At 38.5% G+C, this 27,996-nt stretch overlaps 1 protein-coding gene across 1 annotated transcript in view; it reads left to right on the top strand.

Moving 5' to 3' along the window:
- The window catches only part of LOC134533780 (uncharacterized), a 185,343-nt gene extending 157,758 nt beyond the window's left edge, over positions 1–27,585 (top strand). Inside the window, exon 4 of the mRNA XM_063371431.1 lies at positions 26,615–27,585. Coding sequence (XP_063227501.1) covers positions 26,615–26,874 — 260 coding nt within the window. The 3' untranslated portion in view covers positions 26,875–27,585. The remainder of the gene's footprint in view (positions 1–26,614) is intronic.
- The last annotated feature ends 411 nt before the right edge of the window (positions 27,586–27,996 follow it).

Genomic DNA, 27,996 nt, shown 5'->3' on the forward strand with positions numbered 1-27,996 from the left:
CACTATTTTTTGTACTGTACTCAGTAGAAAAAAAACATATGTAAGTTTACTTAGCTTTGGGCCTTTGGTGGCCATGTTCACTAAGGCAATAGTTGTGGTTTCAGCCTATTGCCATGACATGACTCAAAGTGGGGTAATAGTGACTTTACTTTTTGGAACAAGCTTCTGCATAAAGTAGTGTCATTGAATATTATAACTTTGACAACACAAGAAAGTAATTGTTTTAAAATACATTATTATTATTAATGCATATCAGGGATATTTCTGTTCTATTTTTAACTAATGAGGAAATTTGAATTCGTCCTGTTATCCAAAGTAATGAATTTATATTGACAGTTTCTAAAATAAATAAAAGTAAAAGAAGTTTTATTTATTGAATTTTAAAATAAGTAAAATTGAAAAGAAATTGTTAACTATTTATAACATATACGCCTATGCAAACTTCCCTTACTTTCTTTATACGATTTAAAATTTTGGTGACCATTATTAAAGTTTGTATAGTTTTTACTAAAAAAAGTTGAGAAATAAAGAAAAATAATTAAAATATTTCCTGAGTTTTGCTGTAAGGAAATGCAAGTAAACTTTATCACACAACTAACTAAAATTTAATGAAAATATTACTTTAGTAATTTTATATCAAAATAAAAGTTAATACAATAATAGAAAAGAAAAAAAATTGGTTAAAAATAAGACTTTGTTGTCATGAAAGAGAAATTGGTGTAACTTTAACATGCTTGTATCAGAACAAGCACCTTTTTGATGTGTGAACATTTAGCTCTCGGTATAGGGCATTTAGTAGGAGTAATTTCGTAAAAATGGAACGGAAGTCAATGAACAAAAATGTGACACAAAGATGGCGGGACAACATGTAGCAACATTAACCAGTATATAGTCACTTTCATAAATAATAGGGGACACACAAAACGTATTGGTGTGCCAAATGTATCTTTATTATAGTGAAACTACCCCGGAATATATTTGGTAAACTAAAATAGTCATAGTAAAAAATCATCACAAGTTTTAAAATACTTACGAAATCTACCACTACAATGACGATAGTACATTTTGGCCTAATCAATTCCCAATTGACATAGTATCACAGCAGAAGAGAGCACGTTTGTTTACCTCATGGGACGTGGTTCAAATCTAGTCACTCGATTTTTTTTACCTTTTTAAGTCAGCTTTTTCTCCCACTTTATTTACATTTTTTATAGGAAACTAACACTCAAGAAAGCAGGTTTGTGTGTGAGTGCTAGCAGTTTATATTTACTTGCAGTTTTATATATACCATTGCATTAAAAAAAATTATATTGATATCTTTAATGTTAGATTAATGCAAGATGCTATTAATTGCCGTGTAAGATAAAGCAAGGTCCCAGAAAATGTTGGGTCAGTAACATTGTTTCAGTCACGAACTGTTCAGGTGAGCTGGCCTGCACACAGTGTCGGCTCGCGTGGTGTCGGGACGCCGGGGACAACTTGTAGGAGGATCTTGTGGGAGGAGCTTGGTGGAGGAGATGTGGAGGGCATGGGCTGCAGCATGAGGCTTCCCCGCAGCTAATGACCCTGAGGAGAGCATGTCGAAGGTAGTGCACGGTGAAGGTACTCCCCCTTCTCCCCCCCCCCCCATGCAAAGCCAAAAAAAAATCTCCTCCTTCCCGGTGGCCTGAATGCCGAGTATGTGAAAGGCAACGCACGACTGCAATTGTGTTCCTCGGTTCGTGTTGCGTCTTATTATTGTTGTTATTTTTATTTCCCTAGTCTTTTTCCCTCTCCCTCGTTCCCTCCTACTTTTAACCTTCTATCGTTTTTACCCGTGCCCAAGTCGACGATTTCCTCGACGCATTCCCATTCCCCGTGCCTGTTTCCACCGACGTCTTTCATCGCCATCCTGCTCGCCACGTCCACCACCTTCGATTTTATTTTTTAATATTGTGTAGCCTCAGCCGAAGAGAGTTGATATGGCTACAGCGCACGTTTTTTTTACAGTGTGCTGCGCCAAGATGTACATCGACGTGTAAGCAAAACAAAAATGCCCCCCCCCCCCCCTTCAACAAACTCATGAACACGTGGCGATGAATTCCGACAGCAAATTTGAGACCTATAGCAATTTACCTAGTTTACACAACTTGTTTTTATTAATGTTGGGTAATTGTAGATAAGAAAAATTAAAAAAAAATTAAACAATGCGTTTTTTAAAAGTTTTTTCAATATGCAGGTTCGGAAAATATCGATATGCCCACAAACGACAACGCATCAAATACAACACAACCGAATGCAGGAGGCTTTCTGAGATACATTTAAAATGTATTCGTATATATTGTTTTATTTTTATTTTTATTTTTTATTTTGTGCACTTATTAACATATATTCTTTTTCAGTCTCTTCATTTCCAGGGTAAAGAAAATACTCGAACACTATATTACATCTTCCATTGCCACTCATAAAAGAAACGTTAAAACTAGTTTTGGAACAGGCTCCTTTAATTTATATTCGCTTTTCATCGCCGGGAAAAAAAAAATAGGTCTAGAACAGCGAGCATTAAAGAAAAAGTTTTATACATCTCGAAAATACGTAAGGACTTGAATTGCGTCTCAAATTTCACTTTAACAATTACATGAGAGTACGTTAAAAGTGACGGACGTCTTTGCGAGACGTGCAGTAAGTCCAGACTCTATCCTGTCCACGTATTCAGTCTTTGACCTCACCGGATCACGCCGTGAGGTTCGACATTCTTCACCTTTGTGAAAAAGCTCGTTGAAACACGCCGTTGATGGAATGATAATCACTGGAGATATGACTATTTCGCGCATTCATTAAGTCACAAGTTATAATGCAAACCTTCACTCTCTCGCACTGTGTTCATGATTGGACCACAGTTAGTTGGACACGCCCATCTGCGACCGTGAGCCAAATATGCCCAGCTATGAGAGAAGTAAGTGAACAAAAATCATCATAATGATCAATAAATTTACGTATTTTACAGAAAACTGAAAATCTAAATAGTTAGTTACAAACTGTTATAATATTCTGATTTATTTCAAAATCAAACAAATGAGAGTGCATTATATTTTTGGTAAGGTGTAAAATTAATTTATGTGTTTAGAGAAATCAGTCATTGCCAATAAACAAGGATAAAATGGTTTTCGCTAAGAAATCAAACCATGAAAAAGCAAACATGAGTTGAGCACACCTATGACTTTAAATTCTTCCCTGAGGCCAGACGAATCCGCGAAATTTCCGGTTCTCTGATAATAACATTTGTGTAAAATTTGCGAAAACACGTCTTATTTACCACTTTAAAATAAATCTGCTGCTTGTAAGTAGCTAACAGTTGCCCTTTGACGTTTCGGTTTATATACGACTATGTCACGGATTAGTTGCTTAGCAAAGTAAGACTTGAAGCCAATGTACATCTGTTTCACGTTGATGATTGGACTACAGAGTTCTTGACGCGCCCTTCACGACCCTAGGCTGGTTGTGAATGAGGAGACGGAGTGGATGTACCCAGTTACGTGAAATACGCCAAAGGATGTGGCCTTGTTATCGACCAGCGAGTACGGCAATGTACTTTTAGCGGAAAGATTTCCAGACCAGATGTGCGTTTTGACATTATAGCAGCATTGCTTTTGTTTCGTGGTACGTTTTTTTCTGTCAGCACACCAATCACAGCCACCTAGTGTACCCAGTCAACCACGAAACACGGATGATAGTAAAGAATGTTAACATATATAGCTGGTATTTTTTTTTTTTTGCGAAAAAATGCATGACCGTGTTTATGATGCCAGTGGCGCAAGAGTCGCTGGAACCCTCTGTTGGTAAATTCATGCTCGCACTGCGTGGTGTCCAAGTTTCCACGGGGACGGAGTGTACCGTGTAGGCGCCACCAGGTACCTGATCCTACCCATTCCTCCCCCCTTCTGGTAGGAGCTAGACTCCACGGCGGCCTTCACACTAGGTGGATAGGTTGTGCGACCCGCGGCACGCATGGGCGTTCCTTTCATCGCGACGGCAGAAGGTGTCTGAGGGTTGAGGGGAGTGGTTAGAGGGGTTCACGACCACTCTACCTGCCGTGTTCTGTCGTGTCCCTCCCCCTCCCCGCCCGGACGCACCGGCAAGTCCGCGCCGACGGACGGCACATTCCTCCACCCGCAGCTTTGCGCGAACCCGACCAGGGATATTCGGACCCGCAGTCCGAATATCACTCGGGTTATCCTTACCCCAGTTAGCTGAGAACATGCTTCACAGACTCGTCACAGCTTTGACGAAAAACGAAAAAAAAAAAAAAAAAAAACTCATTTGTAGAGCGATCGGTGAATGAAAATAAATAAGAGGGTGAGAAATTAACGTTTTAAGTAGAGAGTCAAAATAACCGTAAGAATCTTGCATTTTATTCTGCGCCGTATTTATTACACTGTGAACCTCCATTGTAAACTTGGTTGTCTTCATTGAAAGTGAATTTTGTAAAAACTGCAAAATATTTTTGTGTAAATGGAACTGAAAAATTAATGTAAAATTACTTGTTATATCGCTACAAAAAATTGTACGCGATTATAATGGGTTTGTATTCTTGCCCGGGCATTTCTGCGTTGTGTTGTCCCAGTACCTACACTAGTTAAATTCATGAAAAACTTCCCGGTACTAACTGAGGACATTAGTAAGCATAATAAAACATAATAAAGTACAGTTGTTGAATATTCTATTATCTTTTCCGTAGTTAAAAACATATATGCTTTAATAAAACATCAATCAAAATTTTAAACTTGTGCGCCGAAGTTCGTAAGCGCAACAAGAAATATGCTGTTTTATTACAGAAAAATTGGCAGGTTCAATGAACTCTAGGATAGCTTGCTTCCACAATACTCTGCTTACTCGGGAAAATGACACCTGTTCATTGGCTGCTGACTTGTGAGTCGTATTGACTGGATTATTCTATGACTAGCTGCCCGACCCGGCTTCGCAAGGCTATACTAATGGAAAAAAATTAAACCACATCTCCCATTTACAGTAAAGGTAAATAAAAAAAAATTCAGTGAAAATGTATTACAAATGCTGTATAATGTACCGGAGAGAAAATGAATAGCACCGATGGTTTCCCGACTCGTGCACGCAACGTACAACTGATGTACCCGTACTTCGCTACGGCAGTCTACAGGCAGATCACTCTTGCGCCGCTTATTATACATGCCCCTCCTTGTGGGTACGCCACTGCCGCGCGATGCCCGTTGCTATGGAGACGCAGAAGGCATGAACAATACAAAATCCTGTTCTCATGCAGACAAAGTACCCACTGTTGCCTGGTTTTAACCACCCATGGGATCAAATTTTCGGAAAATGTCATCCAGCGTAACATAAGGAACATTACTGTGAAGTTTCAAGTCTGTAAAATATATATACTTGAAAAAAAGGGCAATGAAAAAAACAAATTAAACACGGAGAGAAAAAAAACAATAGTTTAGGTTTGCGATTTAAAGTGATAAAAAGTGTTAAATACTAATTGAACTCTTATGAGGGTACTGATTGCTTCGTTGTTAATATCACACGGGTGTTTTTTACTTGTATGGGAAAATTAAGAATGATAAGGCATCTAGTGCTTGGCAAAATGTTAATAGGCAATAGGAAATAAACTTCTAGCGCCTGCGGCATTGTCATCACACACTTCGTACGTGTACTGCATGTTGTATCTAACCCCCTCCAACGCATTTGATTCAAAATTGGACTTTTAGTAAGGATCCCTAATGTTATTGATAATATAATATAGCCTATAGCCATCCTCGATAAATGTACTATCCAACACTGAAAGAAGTTTTCAAATCGGACCAGTGGTTCCTGAGATTAGCGCGTTCAAACAAACAAACTCTTCAGCTTTATAATATTAGTATAGATTGAAGGTCTCTTATTGTCCCACATTTCTCCAGATTCAAAGTGAACCAATCGCATAAGCAGCACAAAGTTATAATTATTTGAATGTAAGACTATCATGAACTAAATCCGCCAATCGTTTCGGTCTGTACGTTCGTATTATTCACAACAACAAAACTTATATAATATTTGCAGAAATAACTAAAGCAGCATATTGTAAAATATTGCAATATACACATTTTTTTTAGCTCATAGTTGCATAGAAAAACTACTGGGTATGTTGTATTTTAGACAACAGCCCACATGGATTTGTTTATTAATTTTAATCCTGAACGGAAATTTTGTGTAAGAAATAAGTAAAATAATGTAGCAAAATTGATATTGCTTTATTTATTGACGTAAATTCGATTGAAAATTGCGACACCAAAAACATGTACTTTGCAGAGACTATAATTTAAAAAAATATAAATGGTACGCAAATAAAGCTGCATATATAGATCATTATGACGTCTAACAATAAATGTACACTTAAAATGATTGTTATGAATGGTAAATAAACAATAATTTACGTTCACCAGACACTTGGATCCTTATTTGATGCCTTTTGAATGTTACTTTAGTTATCATAGGCCTTATTCATAAGTTTTCAGTATGTAATAAATAAAATAAGATAAGATTTAAGAGAGAAAATTTATTTATTTATTCATAAGCAGGTCAAATTAATATAATTTTCTTATATATGTGTATTGGGACTCCTTTTTGTAGCCTAACATTAACTGTCATAATATTATAAATTTGAATATATTTGGTTAGCACAAAACTATTTTTTTTTTACTCTTTAGTCACTATTTAATCCTTTACTGGACTGTTGGACGAGCAAAGTCTGCTCTACTAAGATATATTTACTTCAGCTCTGTAGCTTTCATAGTTGACGAGTTTTAAGCTCTGTCGAATCATCAGGCAGCCGAAGTTACACCCAACCCAATATTAAATACATTCACAGGCCTGTCCGAAATTCATGTCAAAAACTGCAGTTTCTGGCAGGAGTTCAACACACACGGTTCTCAGTTTGCTAGAGCTGCTACAATTAGGGGCACTGGCTGTAATTGAGGGAGGTCAATAAATGCATTTTAAACAAAACATTCATTCATTATAAAACTTGTATTTGTTAACGCAATACTAATTAACCTTTATAAACCTCATACTATTTGTGTAACACTAGTTTTGTAAAAATTAGATAATTGTATTCTTTTTTTTTTTTAATGATCAGCCAATTTCATTCTCTTCATCTAATTATTTTTCAAAAGCTTAACGATCAACATCTTAAATGTTTTCACTATCATTTGCAACAAAAATTCAAGTAGTTGTCCAGCTCCAAATTCAAAGGCATAAACCATTCTTAGGAAGTACTTTAGACCATAATTAGAGATATACGTTATTTTTATAGCACCAGGATGAACTCAAAACACTTGTACGTTAATTGGTCAGTGGCCAAAAGTTATACCTCCCGTCCATAGTAACGTTTCAAAAATTTGTGGGCAATTTAAAACGGTCCACGATCCAATGGGAGCGTAGTTAAAATTGTCGATGGTTTGCTGTCCAGCCACTGTCAAACAATGCTGCAAAATTAGCAGGTCTATAGGCGCAAGTGCAGGTTTTTAACGTGTTTCATCGTAACGAACCTGTAGCTAAATATTGTCTGTTGAAATCAAACTCACTCTGAATACTTTTTTTTTTGGATCTTTGGTTTAGTTTGTCACTTCAAATGTTATATTAAACTATCTATATTAATATTCTTAATTACATAGAATAAAATATATATTTTTACAAAAACAAACTTTTCTAATTGAAATCTTCATCAAAGTCAACATCCGAGTCGCATCAACATCCGAATCGGGATACAAGGTAGGGTCAATTTCAGTTTTATTGTCAGTGGTTAATGCAGGAGAAAGTAGTATGTGTATAGCTTCCTGGCATGAACTATTTAATTTCTTCTGTGGTAACAGTTTTTTTTTTTTTCGTGTATCACCGGGAAAAAATGCGCTGCTGTTTTTGGGAGGGATCCAGTCTGAATTTTTTTTTTTTCGTTCCATCCGTGACGGAGCAACAGGTGGCTGCTGGGAGACGGGAGATCGAGCGCTACCGGGGGAACGTCTTTATAACCGTGAGCTCACTGCCTCTGGAGCACGGATGCAGACGTAGGAAGTTGCCAAGATGGCCTCGTCGCGAGCTCTATCATATATCTAGAGACCCGGAAATTTCGCAGACTCGTCTGGCTTCAGAGTAGAATGTAAAGTAATACGTGTGCTCAACACATGTTCGCTTTCCCATCGGTTGATTTCTTAGCGAGGGTATGTTTATCCTTGTTAATCGGCACTACCCGATTCGCCTACTTCTCTCCTAGCTGGGCGTCGTTGGCTCACGGTCTCGGAGGGGCGTGTCCAAATAACTGCGGTCCAATCATGAACACAGTGCGAGAGTGTGAAGGTTTGCATTCTAACATGCAACTGAATGAATGCGCGAAATTTCCGTGTCTCTACCTATATCACTGGAAAAAAAAATCCGCGGATTCATTTCGTGACAGGCTGAAATATTCGAACCACTACACGTTTGCACCGCTGCCGCGCGTTTGGTATGCATTTCATCTGGAGAAATGTGAGTCAATGAGGAACTCACAAACAAGGAAGTACCTGAATCATGGACAACCCACATGAGACGTCTCGTTAAGTCAGTAGCCAACGGATTGATGACGTTTACCTAGGACAGTGGAGTCCATCTATCTTACAGGCCAATGAAAAATGTATCTACTATTTATTTATTCATTCGTATTTAAAATAATTATTGATTTGTGCAATTAAGTTTATAAGTTTATTGTATGAATAGTGTGATTGAAAATTTACCTCTATTTATACCTAATAAGCAAAACGTTTTTCTTCTGTCCCGCGTTGACACCAAGAATACAGATTTATTTTTTGTGAAAGTGACTGTTTTTAACGACGAAGATCCTAATTCATACTTACCAACCATCATCACACGTTGTCAAGCACCATATTTCCACAATGGTTCTGGCGGAATAACATCGCGAAGGCGAGGTTAAAATGTGACGTCAACTATGTACGTCACAACATGCAGTCTCCTGACAATTCCCTAACTCCGTGCCACAAAACTGCGAAAAGCCTAAGATGTCCATCAAGTTCTGTCCCTGCCCGAACACGCCCGAATATTCACCTACGGCCAACCTCGGGATTTGTTTTATTTTTGCGCAGGAAAAATGAATTCAAATTTTTAAAGGTGGTCGGTTAGGTTAGCTACATCAAAACACTTTAAAACACTATGAACGGCTAGTTAGGTTAGTATAGCTACATTAAAATAAACAGAGAAATATAAATATATATAAATAAACCCGAGGTTGGCCGAAGGTGAATATTCGGGCGTGTTCGGGCAGGGACAGAACTTGATGTACATCTTAGGCTTCCCCAAAACTGCAGTCTGTTCGCATTTTGAAGAACAGCGTTGCCACCTGTGTGCCGTGCGGGGTTGCCACGCTTTTGTAACCTCCACTTTTATCCCCCCCCCCCCCCCCAGAAACTTTGCCGTAGTGAAGAGAGGAGGGTAAATGCTGAGGGGGGGGGGGGGAGATTGAGGTTTTAGAGAGGGACGCGGCAAGGGGGTGGATGGAAGGGGGAGGAATCAAGGCCGGCCCGTCACACATGATTTGCTGCACAATTCGACAGGAAGAAAAAGCCATCAAGGTTGGCCGCGGTTGTATGCTGGCGTGCGTGCGTTGCCTTGGAGCGAGAAGGGGGAAAAAAAATACATGTATTGTTTGAGGGGAGCAGGGTTTGAGGACAAGCAGGTAAGGCGAGGAGTCGCAGGTGTTTGTCGGGAGTGTGTGAGCGAGAGAGAGAGAGAGAGAGAGAGAGAGAGAGAGAGATAGAAGGGGGGGGGGGGGTTTATACGTAAAAACATTTTCCAAACCGCGCGTGAAACACACGCTTGTCCAAAGATATCTGGCGTTTCTGTAGAGCACGGAAACAAAGAATCATCGTGGATGACAATGTTTTGTGCTTAAAAGAAAACATAAATGGGACTACCGCTAAATTATTTTCCTTCTAATGTTTCGTGTTTCATATAATCCCATAATAGAAAAATATTCATTTATTTAAAACAGGTTTTTTTTTAACCTAACAAGTAATTATTTTACTATTTTTATGAAATAAGAAGCAAACGTTTAGGGCGGTCCTAAAGCATTTTATCGTTTTGAAAGCATTTTATCGTTTGGTATTCATTTTTGGATTTATCGTCCTTATGTAGCCTTCGTCTTGAAACTCATTATTTCTAGTATACCATTCATAAATCAATAACAATTAGTTTTTCCTAAAACATTGAAAAACTCAAGTTTAAAAGTTTTGGGAAATCCTAATTTTAATTTAGTAAATGAGAAATATACTAAAAATAAGGATTGTATTTTTCAAGACGAAAGCTACATACGAATGGTTAACTCAGAACTGTATAACGTGTAATTTCATGCTTTCAGTGCATGCTAGGACTTACATAAATATTTGCCTTTAAGTTCACAAAAACAATAAAAAAAATTTACAAGAAATCACCTTTTATATGCAATAAAAAATGGTTATACACTGGCCGAGTAAAACTGTGTATCTGTTTTAAAGGATTATTTTAAAAAAATCTGAGTAACCTACAGAAATTAGGTTTATATTATGGAAATAAATTGATATATATCTTTATATATATATTTCTTGTGTGCGTGTGTATGTCACTGAACTCCTCCTAGACGGCTGGACCGATTTTGATGAAATTTTGTGTGTGAGTTCACGGGGATTCGAGGATGGTTTAGATTCACAATTGGATATTTTATCTCGATTCTGAGTTAAGAAAAACTAAAAAAAACACGCTTTAAAAGCAAAAATTGCAACGCATTATTAGAAGCCATTAAGTTTTGCTATTGTAAGGAACTAAGTAGAGAGTAAGAAAAAAATAAAGATCCTGACAGTTTATAGCGTCGCCATATTTGTTTCAATTTTCAATACCCTTTTTGTATATTACAATTTAAATTGCAGAAAAGAAAACATGTTTCATAGCCACACAAATAGTGAGGATGGTTTAGATTCACAATTGAATATTTTATCTCGATTCTGAGTTAATAAAAACTAAAAAAAAACACGCTTTAAAAGCAAAAATTGCAACGCATTATTAGAAGCCATTAAGTTTTGCTATTGTAAGGAACTAAGTAGAGAGTAAGAAAAAAATAAAGATCCTGACAGCTTATAGTGTCGCCATATTTGTTTCAATTTTCAATACCCTTTTTGTATATTACAATTTAAATTGCAGAAAAAAATCATGTTTCATAGCCACACAAAAAGTGAGTGTGTGTCATTTCTCTATGTCCACGAGGTCTCGCCGCGTCAATTTTCTCCTTGGAGCGAACCCGTCCGCTTAATTAAATAAACAGCTTTTATCGTTGAATGATTTCATGATTTATTTAATGAAAATATTCTCTCATAAAAAAATTAGTTAGATAGACATTCAATAGGTGTCTTTCTCTCACTCTCTCTCTCTATAAAATGTATGTAGCTTGCTCGCGGGTCAGTAATGCAGACAATCTTTACATTCTAGCTCGAGACGGAAAAAACAGTAAATGTGGTTTACAAAGATATTTTATGAAGTGTCTTCCCGTCATTACATTTGAAAGTAGAAACATATTTACTCAAAATTTAGGTAGTAACATATTTTTATTGCAAAGACTGAAATAGAGGTGAGAAAAATTATCATTTGTGAACATAATAAAACTACTACAACTGTATCAACTGTTATGTTATAATGTTTAAATTTCTAAATGGTGCAAGATAATAAAAAATTCCATGCGGAAAAAATTGTGGGCAGCAGATACGTATAGTTATAGGTGTGGGGCTATGCATGCTGATTTTTCATAGGTATACTGCATGGATGCGAACATTTAAAAATAATCTATCTATCTTACTATAATAAAACAGTACTTTTTCTGTATCTGTTTGTACGCGATTTTGATGAAATTTTGTGTGCGAGTTCACGGGGATTCAAGGATGGTTTAGATTCATAATTGGATATTTTATCTCGATTCTGAGTTAAGAAAAACTAAAAATACACGCTTTAAAAGCAAAAAAACTAAGCATTGTTGATAATTAGCCTCCATGGCAACGGGCTTTTGCATTGTTGTTGCCTTCTGCGTAACCATGGGAAAGGTTTTTGGTAACGGCAGTGGCGTGCCCAAGAGGAGGGGTATGTATAATGAGAAGATACAAAATGTCCAGCGTAGAAATACTTACCGCCATATCCATATCTCACAAAAAGTACATTTGGGCAGGACAATGTCTGTCGGGTCCGCTAAAAAGATATATAGAGAGATAGAGATATAAATAGAAAGATAGAGAGAGTTATAGAGATATACATAGAGAGATAGAGAATTAGAGAGATAAAGAGAGATGCTTAGTATACGTTTAAAAAATTACAAAAAAAAATTGTTGAGGCATTGCAACGCATGCCGGGCATTATCTAGTATACATATATATATCAACTTGTTTTATCAAGTTCTGAAGATAACTTCAGGAAGATGGTGGCCAACAGCAGCGATGCATTGATGAATGCGGTTTCAGAACTCTTTGACCACTTTTCGGCCCACCGAGGGGCGTAGCTGTGATTTCCTCCCGTGTTCGCGTGTTCAGTTCCTCCCAGGTGTGAGGAACGATGCTTGGAAACCTTTCCCTCGCGGCAGCCCCACAGGAAGAAGTCGGAAACCCTCCGATCCCCACGTGACCTCAGGCACACGAGGCGCGCAGGGAGCATCCGTCCGAGTCTCGACGCTGGAACTCGAGTCGTGTGGGCCGTAGCGCCGTCAAAAGGGGTAAAAAGGTGTGTGAAATGTGCCGGAAAACGGTCGAAGGGTTCCGAAATCGCCTTCAACAACGCATCTCTGTCGATGGCCACCATCTTCCTGATGTGACCTTCTGAACTTGATAAAAAAAAAAGAGGATGTATACTGATTCCAAAAAAAAAAAAATCCTCACTTCTGTAAATTGCTCCGTTTTCTTTAATGGCGCTTTAAAACCAACACACACACTGTTTGCCCGAGCCTGTATTAAGAATGTATTTTTTAATAGGCGTGTGCGTGGAGTTCCCTCGCGGCAGAAGTGTAACTTCTTGCTCATTAGGTATAGATAGAGATAAATTATTAATTTTTATTGAAAAATCGATTATAATCTAAAATAGTAAGGATGCGGGTATTATATATAAAAAAAACTGAGCAGTAGACAAACACAAGCAGCATTACCACAATGCCACGGCATCGCTGCTGCGTCATTTCTACCTCTCCCCTTCCGGCCGTTACAACTAGCATATAGCATGCTACACTACGTACGTATTCCACCCCCTCCTTGCCGTCTTACCATTCGATCGCTAGCGCATGCACTCTCCTCCTCTACCGGTTCCCCCACCACAAACCTAACTATTCACCTCATGCGATCGAAATTTTCCTAACACTCAAAAATTGTAACCGCTTCTGCAAAGAAGCAAAAAGTGCTTAGCAATGGCGTATGTCCAAAAGCTTACATCAAGTCAAAGAAGTTTCACTTCAATAATGTTTAAAAAAAATATTTGTAAAAATATGAGAAGCGAAATAATTTAGGAAACTACTCCCTTAATTCTGTCTCGTGTGATTTATTTCAAATTGGACAGTACTCAAAATTAATACCCGTGGCAGACACCCGTTTCGTAAATGTCACATGTAATCATTAATGGTCCTATGGGAGGGCTGATGATGTGTTATAACCCCCCCCCCCCCTTTTCCCACCTTGCATGATATTAGCCAATAAAAATTAAAAACATCGAAATAAAAAATGTCCGCTTCAGTCCATACCTAACCTTTGACGCCAATTCTATATATATATATATATATATATATATATATATATATATATATATATATACACACACCTATATTCATTTTTGGTACTAGTACTGTACTGTGAACTTCTTTCACGTGAAAATTTAACTTAACTCAGACATTGTTAAAAGAAAGATAGAAAATACAATTGCTATTTCTCAAATGTGCCGACCCTCCATTTGACTGGGAGATATTAGATTAATCCCAAAACTCTGCAGCCATATCCCCCCATTCTCTCCCCCCACCAAAAAAGAATTTCGCAAATTGGTCGGCAACTGCCTGTAATGCAACACATGATGTGTGTTTTTTTTTACAAACATTGACGGTCACATTAAGCTGTTCTCAAGCACTTTTTACCGAACAGTAGTGACACAGGGTCATCTGGACCATTAGCGGGAACGTATTACACCACATTTTCTAGCAGGATCACTGGAACGAGAGTGTTCGCTCTAAACCAAGCGATGAGAAGATCCAGTAATTTTTTTCAATAGGAAATATATTACAAAGTGCAGTGACTTCAGTAACATAATTTAAGCTCGTATGTTTGTAGTTTCTGTGTGGCATCAACTTCAAACATAGCTTTTGCATATTATTCTGTCGAGTGTGTAAGTTAATATTTTCATTAATATCCCCATTCCAAACAATTTATATATATATATATATATATATATATATATATATATATATATATATATATATATAGTAGTTATATATTCACTTAATTCAAAACTATTTAAATATTTAGTCAATACCTTCAAAAACTGTCGCCATCCATCAATAAATATAAAGTTATTTTCAAATCTGTGATTCGCACGCAGTCAAGTTATTTGCAAAATATATGAACCCAAGAATTTATTTTTCACGTTATAAAACTAGAGAATTTCCAATTAAAGCAATTCTTATTGTGGTACGTTGTAGCTGTTTTATTGTCATGTACTGCAACATTTCTTTTTTAAATTTTCTTTCTAGTGTTTTGTCCATATCTAATAGTACGCTACATTGCTTAAAATGGCTGACGAATATGTGTCTATTTCAAAGATTCAGGAGACGGCAACTTTAAATAGGTTAGATCAAATAACTTCAAAGGGATGTTATAGATTTCATACTTATGGATTTTTTTGTGATTAATTATTTTTTTTAATAATATTTCCCATCTTCACTCCGTTAATCCGATTTTGCTCATTAACGAACTTAATGATGATTTTATATCTGTTTTTTTTTACGTGTGTCAGAGTGGAAAACATTTGTGCCACATGACGGCTGTTATCAAGTCCAAAAATTAATAATACATAAAGATATGTATATTAAAATAAATATGTATTAACTTTTGAGTTGACTTTGGTTTTTTGTTTTGAAACCATGAAAATGAAATCTGCATAGACATTCTCTGGAAATTGCACAATGGCAACGATTGCAATAGATTGTTTTTCTGACAAATTTACTTTTAAGCCCTTGTAAATGATCATTTTGACTCTTAAGTTGAAGGACACAAGAGTGACAGTAAGTAAAAATCCAAGAGAGAAAACACTTCTCAAAGTTTGATTTAAGATCGTACGAGAACGCGAGAGTTTAAAAATTTAGCATTCGAGAAGCGACGACTGGTTGTATGATATTGGCGATGTACTACTCAGGCTGAATGAGCTGGTTTAGGCTGTGCGTTGAAGTTTGGTAAGTAATAAGTATTTGAAATGTGTAGTTTTTATGAAGAGCGCGTTCATGATGACTTTGCATCGCATTCCACTGGCAATAAATAATGTAGGTGAAATTTCCACAGTGCGCATAGGAGCAATGGTGGTTGAGCGGTAGTATCTTTTGTTTCACTCCGAAGGACCCCCAGGATCGATGCCCAGCGAGAGCAAAAAAAAAAAATAAAAATTTACACTAGTGGAACACGTGACGGACATTACCAGTTGGTTTTCTCGGGGCACTCCCGTTAGAAACCGCCATTCATTCCACCGATGCTACCTTCTTATCTCATCACGTCTGATCGTCTCCAATGACACCGATGTCGGTGAGACGTTAACATTCTTGTCTCGCACGCAGAGTTGATTTCATATCCCCCCCCGTCGTTACTTTCATTTGAGGGCTATTTATAACATTTAAACTCTGTACCTGCATTGGGTTTTTTGTTCTCCTACGAATTATTTCAACATATATCCACTCAATGCAATATCACGGGTGTGAAAAGGCGGGAAATTCTTCGTAATTGTCACCCCTTTCCCGCTATTGTTTACACCCATGATATTACACTTATTGAATGTGTGTTGAAAATGTTTGTGGTAGAACAACAAATGCAAAAGGAGGTATTTTATAAATATCCCTTTAAAAAAGTTGTGATTTTAAAAAAAAACACTAAATGAAAAATTAAAACAGCGTGTGAGACCAAGCCATAGGCTTAAATTCATTCATTCATTTTACGTCTGGTATTTGAGACATATTGCCCGTCGCATCACTTCGATTTAAATGCAGGATGAAAGGAGATGTGGTTCCACATCTTTATAGATATTTCGGCGTTGGTAAGGGTTCAGGGAGGATGGGTGTTGAAGGGGGGGGGGGGCTTGTTTACAAAATGTTCCCCTCCTCTTTTACCTCGTCCTTCTGTTCCCCATCCCAGGGTGGAGATCCCGTGGCGCTTGAAACATCGCTGCCAGAGACTATATTTTTTTTTCTCTTCTCTCTTTGCCTCTCTTTCGCAGTATCTCTCTCTCTCTCTCAAATCCCTTCCCTTCACCACGCCCTTCGCGACCGACGGACGTCGACGTAGTACTACGCCCCGGCCAGTGAACTGGTCAGTGAGGCAGTTTTTAAAGGGAACGTGTCCTTCTGCCTCGTCTGGGAGGCTCTCTTTCCACTCCACCTCCGTGGCAGCTGAGCAGACCGCGCGCCCCTTTAAGGCGACACAATCCTTAATCATTTGGCTTCTAACAGTTCATGTTTTTGCACATCAATTCAAATAAAGCCTGCGATCTTCATTTTAAATAAGTTCAAAATAAAAATATTTATTTTATTGTTTATCACATGTTTTTCCTACTTATTAAGTTCTATTAAATTTTTTGTATGCATTTAAAGGCATGTACTGATATAATGAAATCGTTTGGCATACAGTTTCGGATTAACCGTTCATATGTAACCTTCGTCTTGAAACTTTTTTTAATTTATCATTCATAAATCCATAAAAATTTGGTTTTTAAATAACCGCGAAAAAAAATTACGTGGTGTCGGGAAAATTTAATTTTAATTGTTTTAATGAATAATATGTTTTAAAAATAAAGTGTCCGAGGGTGAAGACTACATATGAATGGTTAATTGAAAATTTTATACCTCATGGTTACAGCTTTCAGTAAATTCTAGGACTGACATAAAAAATTGTCTTTAAGTTCATAGGAAACATTAAATAAGGATTAATTACGTGGAAAATATTTTATAAACAATTAAACATGGTTATTAAACGATTTTAATTGAAATCATGTGAAAAACACGAAAGAATAGAAACAATACAATTAAAATCTAAAAACTTAAGAATTATAAACTTAACATGTATGTCGATGAGCACATGGTTAAGTTACATTCAGTTTATGTTTGAATTACTGGTGGTTAATTCCAGCCAATGAAATCAGTCGTGAATGCAGCCATATCACAATATTAGCTATATTGTTGTATTTGTTACTAATGTAGGCATTTTTAAGTGCATTTCGTTTAGGTATTGTTGTCGACTGATAATTTGTTCACCGGTATCGTTACGTACCTTAGGAGACATATGGCTACAATTGAACCTAAAAACTGCAACAATTCAACTCGTAACATAGAATATCGAACACAAATAATATTTACAAATATTTAACTTTAATATATAACTACTATATGATATAATATAATTATATAATCTAATCCAAGCCGCAATGAAATGACTGTGCCGTTTACAAATATAGTCATGTATTGTAAACACATTTTATAGGCACGTATAGTAAACCCAGAAACACATAAAAATGATTAATTTCCGAAATCATAAAACAAAATAAAGATTCCAATAAGAGCATTTTTTTATTTCGTGCTATTTTCTTCTAAGTATACTCTCGTTTATTGACATGATATAAATAATTCTACATTTTCTTCTCCTTTTTTACTATATCATAACCTTCTTTCGCCTAAAGATACATATTTTCCGCCAAAATATCATTCTACTGTGTTCTGATTGGTGCTTCATATAATTTTTTAGGGAAAACATAGAATATAACCTTCTCTGTTGATTCTTAAGTCAACATTTTATTCGTACGCCCATCAAAAGTCCAATATAATCCATTCCAGTAGTATACATAGAGTCATACCTTAAAATTGTTTAGGCCTAGCCATCTAACAATTTAAAATATTTTTATATTTCTTGCAATAAAGCATCCGTACTTGTTGTGTTTGATATAGTAAAGGACTTCGCTTTGGCTACTTATTGAAGTGAACACTCGTGAAGCGGTGTCGTTATTATGATAAATGTAGTCGTCCGCGTAAAATAATAAGTTATTTCCTTGAGGCGCTTACAGACTAGATCCTGTTAGTACAAGAGTGGTTGCATCAAGGTGTTGAAGGATTGAAAGATATGATTTATGCTTTGGAAGGCCAAAAATTTGGACAGATAGTTCAAAAGTAGAATTATTACAAAAAAAAAATAAACCTAAGGTGGCGGGGCCTAGTCTCCCTTAAGTACACGATTAACACTTACTTAATTTTAAACCGTAAACCCACCGTTGCCGCGCAACTACCTATAAAGTACCAGATAAATCTCACTGGTAGAAGTTCCTCTAGCATCACTGAATTCAGGGAGCAGGCCCTCGCTTTCGACAGGCTGGAGCGGCTGACCAAGACGTCGACCAACCAAGTTGAGAGGCCGGCGCACCAGAAGGTAGTTAGTCCCCTTGTACACCCTTTGGCAGCAAAATGCTGATTCAAACAGAGCTCGAATAAACTTCACCAGTTTTCAGTCGGCAAAAGGTAACCAGGGCAACTTCAAGTCGTCGAAGTGTTGGCAGAACGAGAGCCACAGAAATAACCAGCGCAACAACTGCAGCAACAACAACCACCACTGGCGGGGAAAGGGATGACGCGCTGATGGCGACCACGAGGAGGTTTGCCGAGAACGTTCGCCTTGTCGCCAGACACTGCAGCAGGCAGATCAAGAGGAACGGTTTCCCAAGGAAGAGTACAGGAGCGACGGGCAGAAGTCTCAGCTCAGGAAATATTCTGACCACCAACCACCTCTGGAACTACAACTGCAGTAATTGTTGTATTCCCATGCAGCAGAAACCATTTCTGTGACCAACACCCCCGGGAATTTATCTGCATTCAACTATCCCCCACCAATCACATATTCCACGCAGCAGGCAGCAGCCGATACCGCCCAACTGCACCGTATCACAACAACGGCAAGCATCGTCAGCCAGCTACCCAGCGGTTTTGGCTGACACTGCCAAGGCATCGACAAACTAAGTCGACCCAACTGATTGTGACACGGAAAAACCTACTCAACAAGAGATTGAAGAGCCGGTGAAGCAAAGAACAGGATCAAACAAAAACCGGCTTTAGAAAACTGTAAATTAGATCTCGGACATCTAGTTCTAAGAAGAACGTTACCTACAGTTAACAAATGGGATAATATAACAAATAAGTTATTTCTGCTATACAGTGGTCCTTTTAAGATCGTTGGAATCCACAGAAATAATTGCTACACTTTAGAAGACATCTCTAAAAAATGACAGTAGGCAAGTACAATATCAACCAATTAAGGCCTTATAATCCACATGTTGACTATAAACAAGGTATTATCAGGGTACATATACGTAGTTATTTGTGATCAATTGTTGTGTCAAGATACATTTGTGCCCTTATGACAATTTAAGACACGCATGTGTATTCTTTGTCACTGTTTGAGGTAATTTTCTTGCCGAAGAAATGTAGTGTTTGTCAGCTGAGAAGTGTTATTGTATGTGTAATAGTGTACTCAGCTCATTTTCTGTGCTTCTAGCCAGGTGTGCTACCAAACTTTTCAGGGTCATTATTAAAGCGTTTACTTTTGTCTTTAGGTAAATGGCCTATAGAACATACGGATAATTTTATTGTACTATGTGTACAAAGACAGCACCCACTTAGTCGGTTTCAACCATGAAGAAATTTTAAGTATACACATGTATGGTTTTCATATGTTTCGACAAATTCACTTTATCCCCAAGAGCTTAATGTAACATATGTACCCTGAATATCTTATAACTTATAAGTTAATTTATGGTGTATCTAATAGTCTTATGTGTAAGATATTGTTTACCTATCAATAGTAACGCATCAGTTACAGTTTCTTCCAAACAAATGTTCTACCTCTCAGCTTCTTTATATCCTCAGTAGTAACTCTTTACTCTAAATGGTGGTTTCACCGAACCACGATAAACACTAGTGGTACTTTTCGTCAACCACCACTTTCTAGATACACTCTGAATAATCTACCTAGTTGATTGTGAAAGGATAACTTGAATTAATAAGTAAAAAGGATAATTATATTCACGAGTATTTATTCCCAACAGTGAAATCCACATTAACACATGTGTTAGATTTTTCATGCAAGATTTATTTTCACTTACACCTCATATGTAAATGTAAATGAGGTGTATATACAATGGATCCCAGTAGGTATTAATATTAATATTAAAAATTTGTTATATAAATAACAAATGACATATGCACTTTGGTGTATCCAGGTGATTTATATGTTTATTGAATATGTTATTAATATACTATATCTATATGAGAACTAGGGTAATTGTTAACAATGTTACCAATAATTTCTCCAGATCAATATAATAGATTAGGGACGCAAGTACAGAAGAGGATCCATATATGTATATTTACGCTAGGACATTTAAATGATTATGGAATTTTCCCAGTTAGATAGCACGATGGATGGACATTCGTGTGTGATTTTTAGTATCGTCTTTGGAAGATGAGGACTATGAGGATCGTGTTGTGTGGGGTGTAAAAAATTTCCCCGTGCGGGGGCAAACAGCCCACGTCCATCTCTACCTGCACCGCCAGTTACAAGCATTATTTTTCAACCTCGCTGACCTTGACTTCGCCAAGGCTACTTGCGTAAACGCAGTAGAGACGCAAAACTAAATTACCAATTTGATTGGGTGTGCAGTAGGTTATTGCAGTTTTCAAACCAATTATATTATATGCAAACATTTAAATTTATTCCCGGTAAATTAGAATACATGAAGTACCAACAAGTGAAATAAAATATATGTATAAAAAGACATAAAATTTACAAATGCTATAGTGACGCCCGGCCGTAGCGATCACGTTAGCTGCGGCACAAAAACCTTGCCATCGCATAAGTAAGTCTGTCCATCACCGCGCGAGGGAGGGGGGGGGGGAGTCCACACGAAATCTTGGTTACCGTCCCAAAAACAACCTCTTCTTTCACCATTAATAAATTAAAGTTCTACTTACATTGGTGCTCGCCGTGCAGTACATATTTACCAAGCTGTCGTGCCTCGGGTACCCGGGCTGTAGACTGGGCGTAGATCACACCTGTTGCACGGTCAAATGGTCCCGGTCGACGCACTTTGGGACGTGGTGGATTGACACTCGCGACTTGCGAAAAAGTTTAAAATTGTTGATGCGAAATACGTTCCCGTACATTCCAAATTATAAGAAATATTATGCATCTGATGCGGGCCGCGGCGACGATAACTCCGCGTAGCCATGTCCATGGTTAACCGATCATCACTAAGTATGGGTAGTGTTCCCAACTCCCGTGCACTCCCTGGCAACCCATATTCACAACTGCCCGCAAGGTTCTCTCGACTCCGACTGCCAAGTGTCCAAAAAAGTTCGCTCGCCGCATACGTCACACTGCCGTGACGTCAGCCAACTCCCTCCGCTAATTTCCCCCTCTCTCATGGGTGGACAAGTCCATTCAGCAGGGGGTCAATGGCCGCACGGTAAACCACAGTACTTGATTAAATATTAACTAAAACTAGTAAAGACGTATATAAAAATAAATATTAAAACATTACTTCAAAAAATTACATTAAAATTATAATTAAACATAATCACATAAGACACGCGAAGTGTCTCAGTTGCCCGCATCGGAGTTATCTACTGCGTGAGCAGCAGGTAACAGCAGGCCGGCCTTCACCAGCAGTTAGGCCCAGAGCTTGGAGCAGGTCGAACGCAGGCCTAAAGTGAAGCGGCCGTCCCACCAGTCCAGGCATCGGTTGTCCGGAAGGACTTGTAGTCCGCTCCGCCATGTCGAGGATGTGTCCGTGGCAGGACATGGGCTGGAAGGTGGCGCCCATAGAGACATGGTCTCCTGCACACATGAGTGAGTACTAGGCCTCCCATCGACGACAGGGTCTGTGCGTGCTTCGCGAGTGGAGTTCCAGCGCGGAGCAGCAATACGGAGTCCCACAAGTGGAGTCTCGCGGAGGACAACGCGTGTCGCTGTCCTGTTACATGCCAGCACAGAGTGGCCTAGTACGGGGTTGCCAAGTTTCGGTGACATCTTATTGAACATCTCAATTACAAACATTATTGAACTAATGTTTTGATTTGTGCTGGAAGCAGCGTTCCGTAAGGAGACAAAGTATTTGAGCGTTTGCATGTTAAATTGGTGTTATTATTCCAGGTATCTATGAACTGGTTCCAGCTATCCATTTGGTTTTAGTTTTGTTTATGGAGAATATAAAAAAATAGCAGGATTTGGTATTTTGCATGATAAAGTTTGAAACGATATAGTGTGTTGTTGAATCAAGTGATATTAAAAGAATATATGTTTTATAATGCCCAAGGGAAAAAGATTTTATTCCATATGTGGATAACTTGGTAGAGACAGCAATTTTCTGGCATTTCTTTTGATGGCAGAATTTAATTTGTAACCAGTGGAAGTTTTGATAGTGAATTTCTGCGTAGACACGGAAAAAAAATTCAACTGGTCATAGATTTTATCAACTTCAAGGTGATATAATTTCTGCTATGAGAGTCGTGGACAATATATATTTATTCATATTGAGGTTACAGTTTAGTAAATGATAAAATAGCATATATAGATTGTCATATTTGTTTAGACTATTCAAAATATCATGTGCTAATTGAGTTCTACAAATTTGAATACTATTTTACTTACATCATTAACACCAAGACTAGTCGCTCGGAGTTTATACATTTTGCAATACCATTATGTTAACCGTGCATCATAAAGTTTGTTTTCTCTTACATCTTATTCAAAATTGAACTGTAACCCTATACTATGTATTAAGCATAAGTTAATGGGCATTTGCAATAGTGTGCCATCATATCACGTTAGTTTAAAAGAGTTACGTTTTACAATGCTCCATGGTCTGGAGGAACTTTTGATACTAATGTATTATGTATGTTTTTTTACCATTACTAATAATATTAATTAGTATTCATTACACTCATTCGCCTATTGTCTTCGTTACATTACCAAAAGGTAGGATAATAATACTCGAGTTTTAAACTTATGACCATTACCTACTATAATATCGCACAGCATGTGTTATATATTTATCATAGTTCTGTTTATATTCGCACATGAATGTTTATGGATAATTACAATATAAATCTTTTTATAATTCCTGAATCTAAAATTTCAAAATATTTTTTAATGTATCGGTTTATTTCTAAAATTAAATTTTGTAATATGTTTTAACGTGAAAATGGGTATAAAACGTAAGTAGGTGTTTCTTATAGTGTGTGTTATATGGGTTATAGGATAGCCCAACAGTATTGTATCTAGCGTATAGTGTGGTGTCGAGTCACATTCACTATAAATTATTTATAATCAGCCACTTAATTTTATTACTTCATTTCTCAGGGTTCCAAAAAATGTCTTCGAAAGTTAATACTCTGTCGGCTCAAAAGCAGAGGTTTCCTAATACCAGTATATAACCATTGTTTTTAGCATCTCACTAATGCAGATTATTTTTTAATAATGGTTGGCTTGGTTGTCGACATAAGTTCAAGCTCAAAATCTTAATCCCTGGAATGATAATTTGAAACAATCCCATAAAAATCAATAATTAAATTGGGATATGTCAGTACAGCCAAAAATAATTTTACAGCTTCAGTTGTTGAAAATGTTCAAATCACCCAGAAGAAAAACTGCAACATTTCTATGACCATTAATATAAAATCACTCACTGATTTTACACTGGAAATAAATTCCAAGTACTTATTTCGACGCACCAACTTATCAGTATTGCTTTAAGGCTAATTTGGCTTTACAATAAATCAGTCTTCAAACTAAATGTATGACTAATATACCCTTTAGGTCTTAAAATTGGCCAAGACAAAATCAATTCATTAATCATTATTCCTACATCCCAGTACACTATCACATAATTTTTCAAATAATGCCCGCTAATTACAAGAGTTGAAATACAATTTAAACATTGCGCTAAACTAATTTCCAACCATTCCTATTGCTTATCTTACCAGGAGGCTAAAATGTTTTCAATATTAAAGTTAGCAAATTATCACCTATTAAACATATAGATTACTGAAATTTCACTTGCAGCAATGTACACATAGGTAGCTGTTGAAACACAAAGATAATAGATTCAAAACATCACACTAAAGGAATATGAATAGATACAAAGTTCCAAAGAGGTTTAACAATTATGTAATCTGGAAACGTGTTCCTTGTCTCTATGCAGTTGAAATAAATATTAAAAGCAAAGTTTCAGTGAGCAATTGTACGTAACTAATAATACACTGCAGTTTGGCTATTGCAGTTACTTTAATGGAAATAATTTTAATAGTCACCATAAGACGACATCATCTAGGACTATAACTACACGTTTTCAGCCTGACACACAAGTTCTACGGCAATAGAATTTGGTATGTTATAAACATAGCACGTTGGACTACCAAGTGCAAAAATTAAGCTTTGGACAGGTTATTTCTTGGATAGTCACTGGAGCTCTTCCTTGCAGCGAACCATGTCTGAAGAGGCACAGCATCTTCGGGCAATTTCGGGCAACTTCGGGCGACGCCGTTTGGAGGCGCTGGCACAGGTCTTGGGCGATAAGAGGAATAAAGCTGGGTTTGTCAAGTACGATAGAAACGCAATGCGCAACCAACGCAAGAAAATCACCGTCATTTACAACGCACGCAAGTCCAAGCCATTACGTAACCTACAACTCCAAATTGTAATATAATAAAAAATAATAAATCAATTTTTGTTATATGTTTTACTATATGGAAGTTTAATAAATATAAATAGTAAAAAGAACATTGTTCTCTACATTGCATATAACGTCAGCGTCTTTAAAAGTTTTCGGAACACTTCTCTTCCAATAAGACCGTCGTAAACGCAAGCCAAGACGCAAGAAAGTTGGAATTCGAACAATACGTGCGTTTACTGCGCCTTGAAAGTTAAATAAACGGGTACTCTAAAATGTGGTCGCTGGACATTTTTCATCTCGCGTTCTTGATAGTTCATTAATCAGACCTAAATCCCGTTCTGCGATTACAAGTGAACGGTGACGGATCACGTAAAACCGACACAGATCTCACGGTACAGAGTTTCTACAGTAGCTCGCAGACGGATACGGACCGGTATACGGATAAGCCATGCAATGCTGAGCTATTCCGTTTACGTCGCTCCGTGCGGCCAACAGAAGCTGATAACTTGGCTGCGGTGGAAGCCATGTTTTTTTTTTTTGTTCTGAGTACGTTAAAAAATGTTGTGTTTTATTACTTTATCGTCTTTTTTTTTACGTGTAAATTCTGCACGAGCTATGATCTCGAAGCTTGACGTATTTCTTTTTAAGTAAATTAATATTTCGTAATCTGGACATTTAGTCTCATTGATTGCCGTTTGTTACGTTTCCGTGCGTTGTGGAAGCAGCAGTCGCGATAGGGAAAGTGCAATTACAGAACGGGCCTAAGAGGAGCGTCGGGTGTCACTTTTGCCCGAGTACCAGCGAGTTATGGGGGTGTAGGGGGGGTCAGGATAGGGGAGGTGAAGGCAGCGCACCCTTCGCAGAGCAGCAGTTCGACTACTTGATCCCGGGAAAGACCGCTCGTGCGGTCAAGAACCCCGCCAATGGAGGGGGCAGAACTCGCAGAAGGGTGTGCGGTGTGAATGTCACACAAATGTCCCGGGCGATGACAAGGCGGCCGAAGACGAAAGGAAAAATCTGTTCATCCCCCCAACTTCCCTTCGGCTTCACCCCTACCGCACCCCGACCCCCTCTGAAATATTCTTTATTCTCAATCTCCCATCTTTTTCACCCCCTTATTCTCACACGCCTCCCACCGACATTTTTATGCAGCCGTAATACACTGGGCGGAACCTCGGCTGCTGGAAGCGAGGGTGTAAATACAGGAAAGGTAGGGGATGTATTTCGGCAAGCAGAGGAGGCGAAAGGACGGAACGCGGGAATGCCGAAGCCGTGGAAGCAGAAGCGAGTCTCGAAGTCCATCACTTTCGCCCGCGAGCGCGCTAAAAAGGACGACGGGGCTGGCTTTCGTTCATAATTTGCCAGGTTTTTTTTTTTACGCCCTCCTTTATTCTCGTCGACCTCCCTCCTGCCCCATCATCGGATCAACTTCTCTCTCTCTCTTTCGTGGGGAGGTTGGTGAAAAAAAAATTATTATCGTTTGCAATGTTTTTTTTTTATTTCACGCGCCTCATCCTTGCGAAAAAAAAAATATTCTTTCAGTTCTGGAGATTTTTTTTTTACTGCTTGGAAAAAGATTTTGGGAAGAAAAGAAAAGGATGAAAATAATTTTCTTTTTTTGCTGCAGTTTCGTTCGCGTGGCGAGAGGCTCCTGAAGAAGCAACTTTTTTTTTCTTCTTCCCGCCGCCGCCGGCCGGGATCCAGGCGCCGGCCGCCTCCAGTTCTGGGCGGGCGTCCGCGGGCGTCGGTCGGGACAGCGCGCGGCGTCGCCGTCGGACGAGGCGACCAGAGAGAGAAGGCAGCTCGAGTGGAGGAGAAGAAAGAACGGTCGAGCTCTTCCCCCGAAGATCCATTCCGCGTTTTGTAATTGCGTGCCCCGGCGGTTAAAGGTTTTCGTGCGTGTGCGTCCCAGAGAGAGAAAGAGAAAGATAGAGCGAGAGTGCTGAAGGTCTGAAGGCGTTTTTTTTTTCTTCTTCTTTCCTTCTTCTCCTCCTTTTACCCGAGGGTGGTTTTCGGACGAAGGCGGGGAGCCGAAGGGGGTGCGGCCAAGACACGTGTTATCCCCAGGACAGCGCTCTTGCGTGCAAGTCAGTGTAAATCCCCTCTTCCAACACACACGCACGAACCCCACCACCCCCGCCCCTTCTCATACCATCCACCAGCGCGCAACTAAAACCAACCACCCTTCCGCCGCAGGGTTCAGAGGCAGATATGGAGAGAAAGAAAGAAGGGAAAAAACTTGCAGTCACGTGATCACCTTCGGGGTGGGTTCGGGAACGCAAGGGCGAATAGAAAAAAAACTTTTAGAGAGATAGAGAGGAAGAAAAAAAAAACATATCCCTTGTTCCGTGTGCCGTTAGGTAATTTGTTAAATTAAGGGAGAAGGGGGGAATGAAGGAAGAAAAAGGGTGAAGCGAGAGCTGTAAGGTTCTTTACCCCCGTGAACGTCCGGGGCTGAGTCGTCAAGAAAGAAAAGAAAAAAAAAGAAACAACGGCGCATCGCAAGACCGTGCGCTTCACTTCTTCGGCTCGCGGCCGTTCCGACTCCACGCAAGAACTACCAAAAAGATTGCACGTAGCGGGGAAAAAAAAAAAAAATTGCAGGCGAGAGCAGAAGCAGGAATGTTCAGCTTGTGTAATCTTATTTCTGAAGTAAATTAAGGAGAAGGGGCTATACTTCATTTTTCCACCCACCTCAACACGAGCATGCGTTGTCTGAACCTTTTTATCTCTCCCCGCTGCCCTGCCTTGCCGCCACCTCCCCATCGCTATGGATTTTTCTTAACGTCAGTAATTATTTGTCCCCTCGCCGGGAGGTTGGAGGGAGTCCCGAGCATAAATTAAAAAAAAGAAGAAGGCGGGAAGGTGGTGGGAAGAAGTGAGCTAAAGAGGTTTGTTGTCGCGCGCGGCCGGGAGAGGGGAAGTAGGGGTGGCGCCGGTGGAGGGGAGGGCCCCGCGGTGCCCGGCAGGTGCAGGGGAGGGGCGCGCCAAGACGGTGGAGGGGGGCGG

This window comes from Bacillus rossius, chromosome 7 (assembly GCF_032445375.1).
Source record: "Bacillus rossius redtenbacheri isolate Brsri chromosome 7, Brsri_v3, whole genome shotgun sequence".
NCBI lineage: Eukaryota > Metazoa > Arthropoda > Insecta > Phasmatodea > Bacillidae > Bacillus > Bacillus rossius.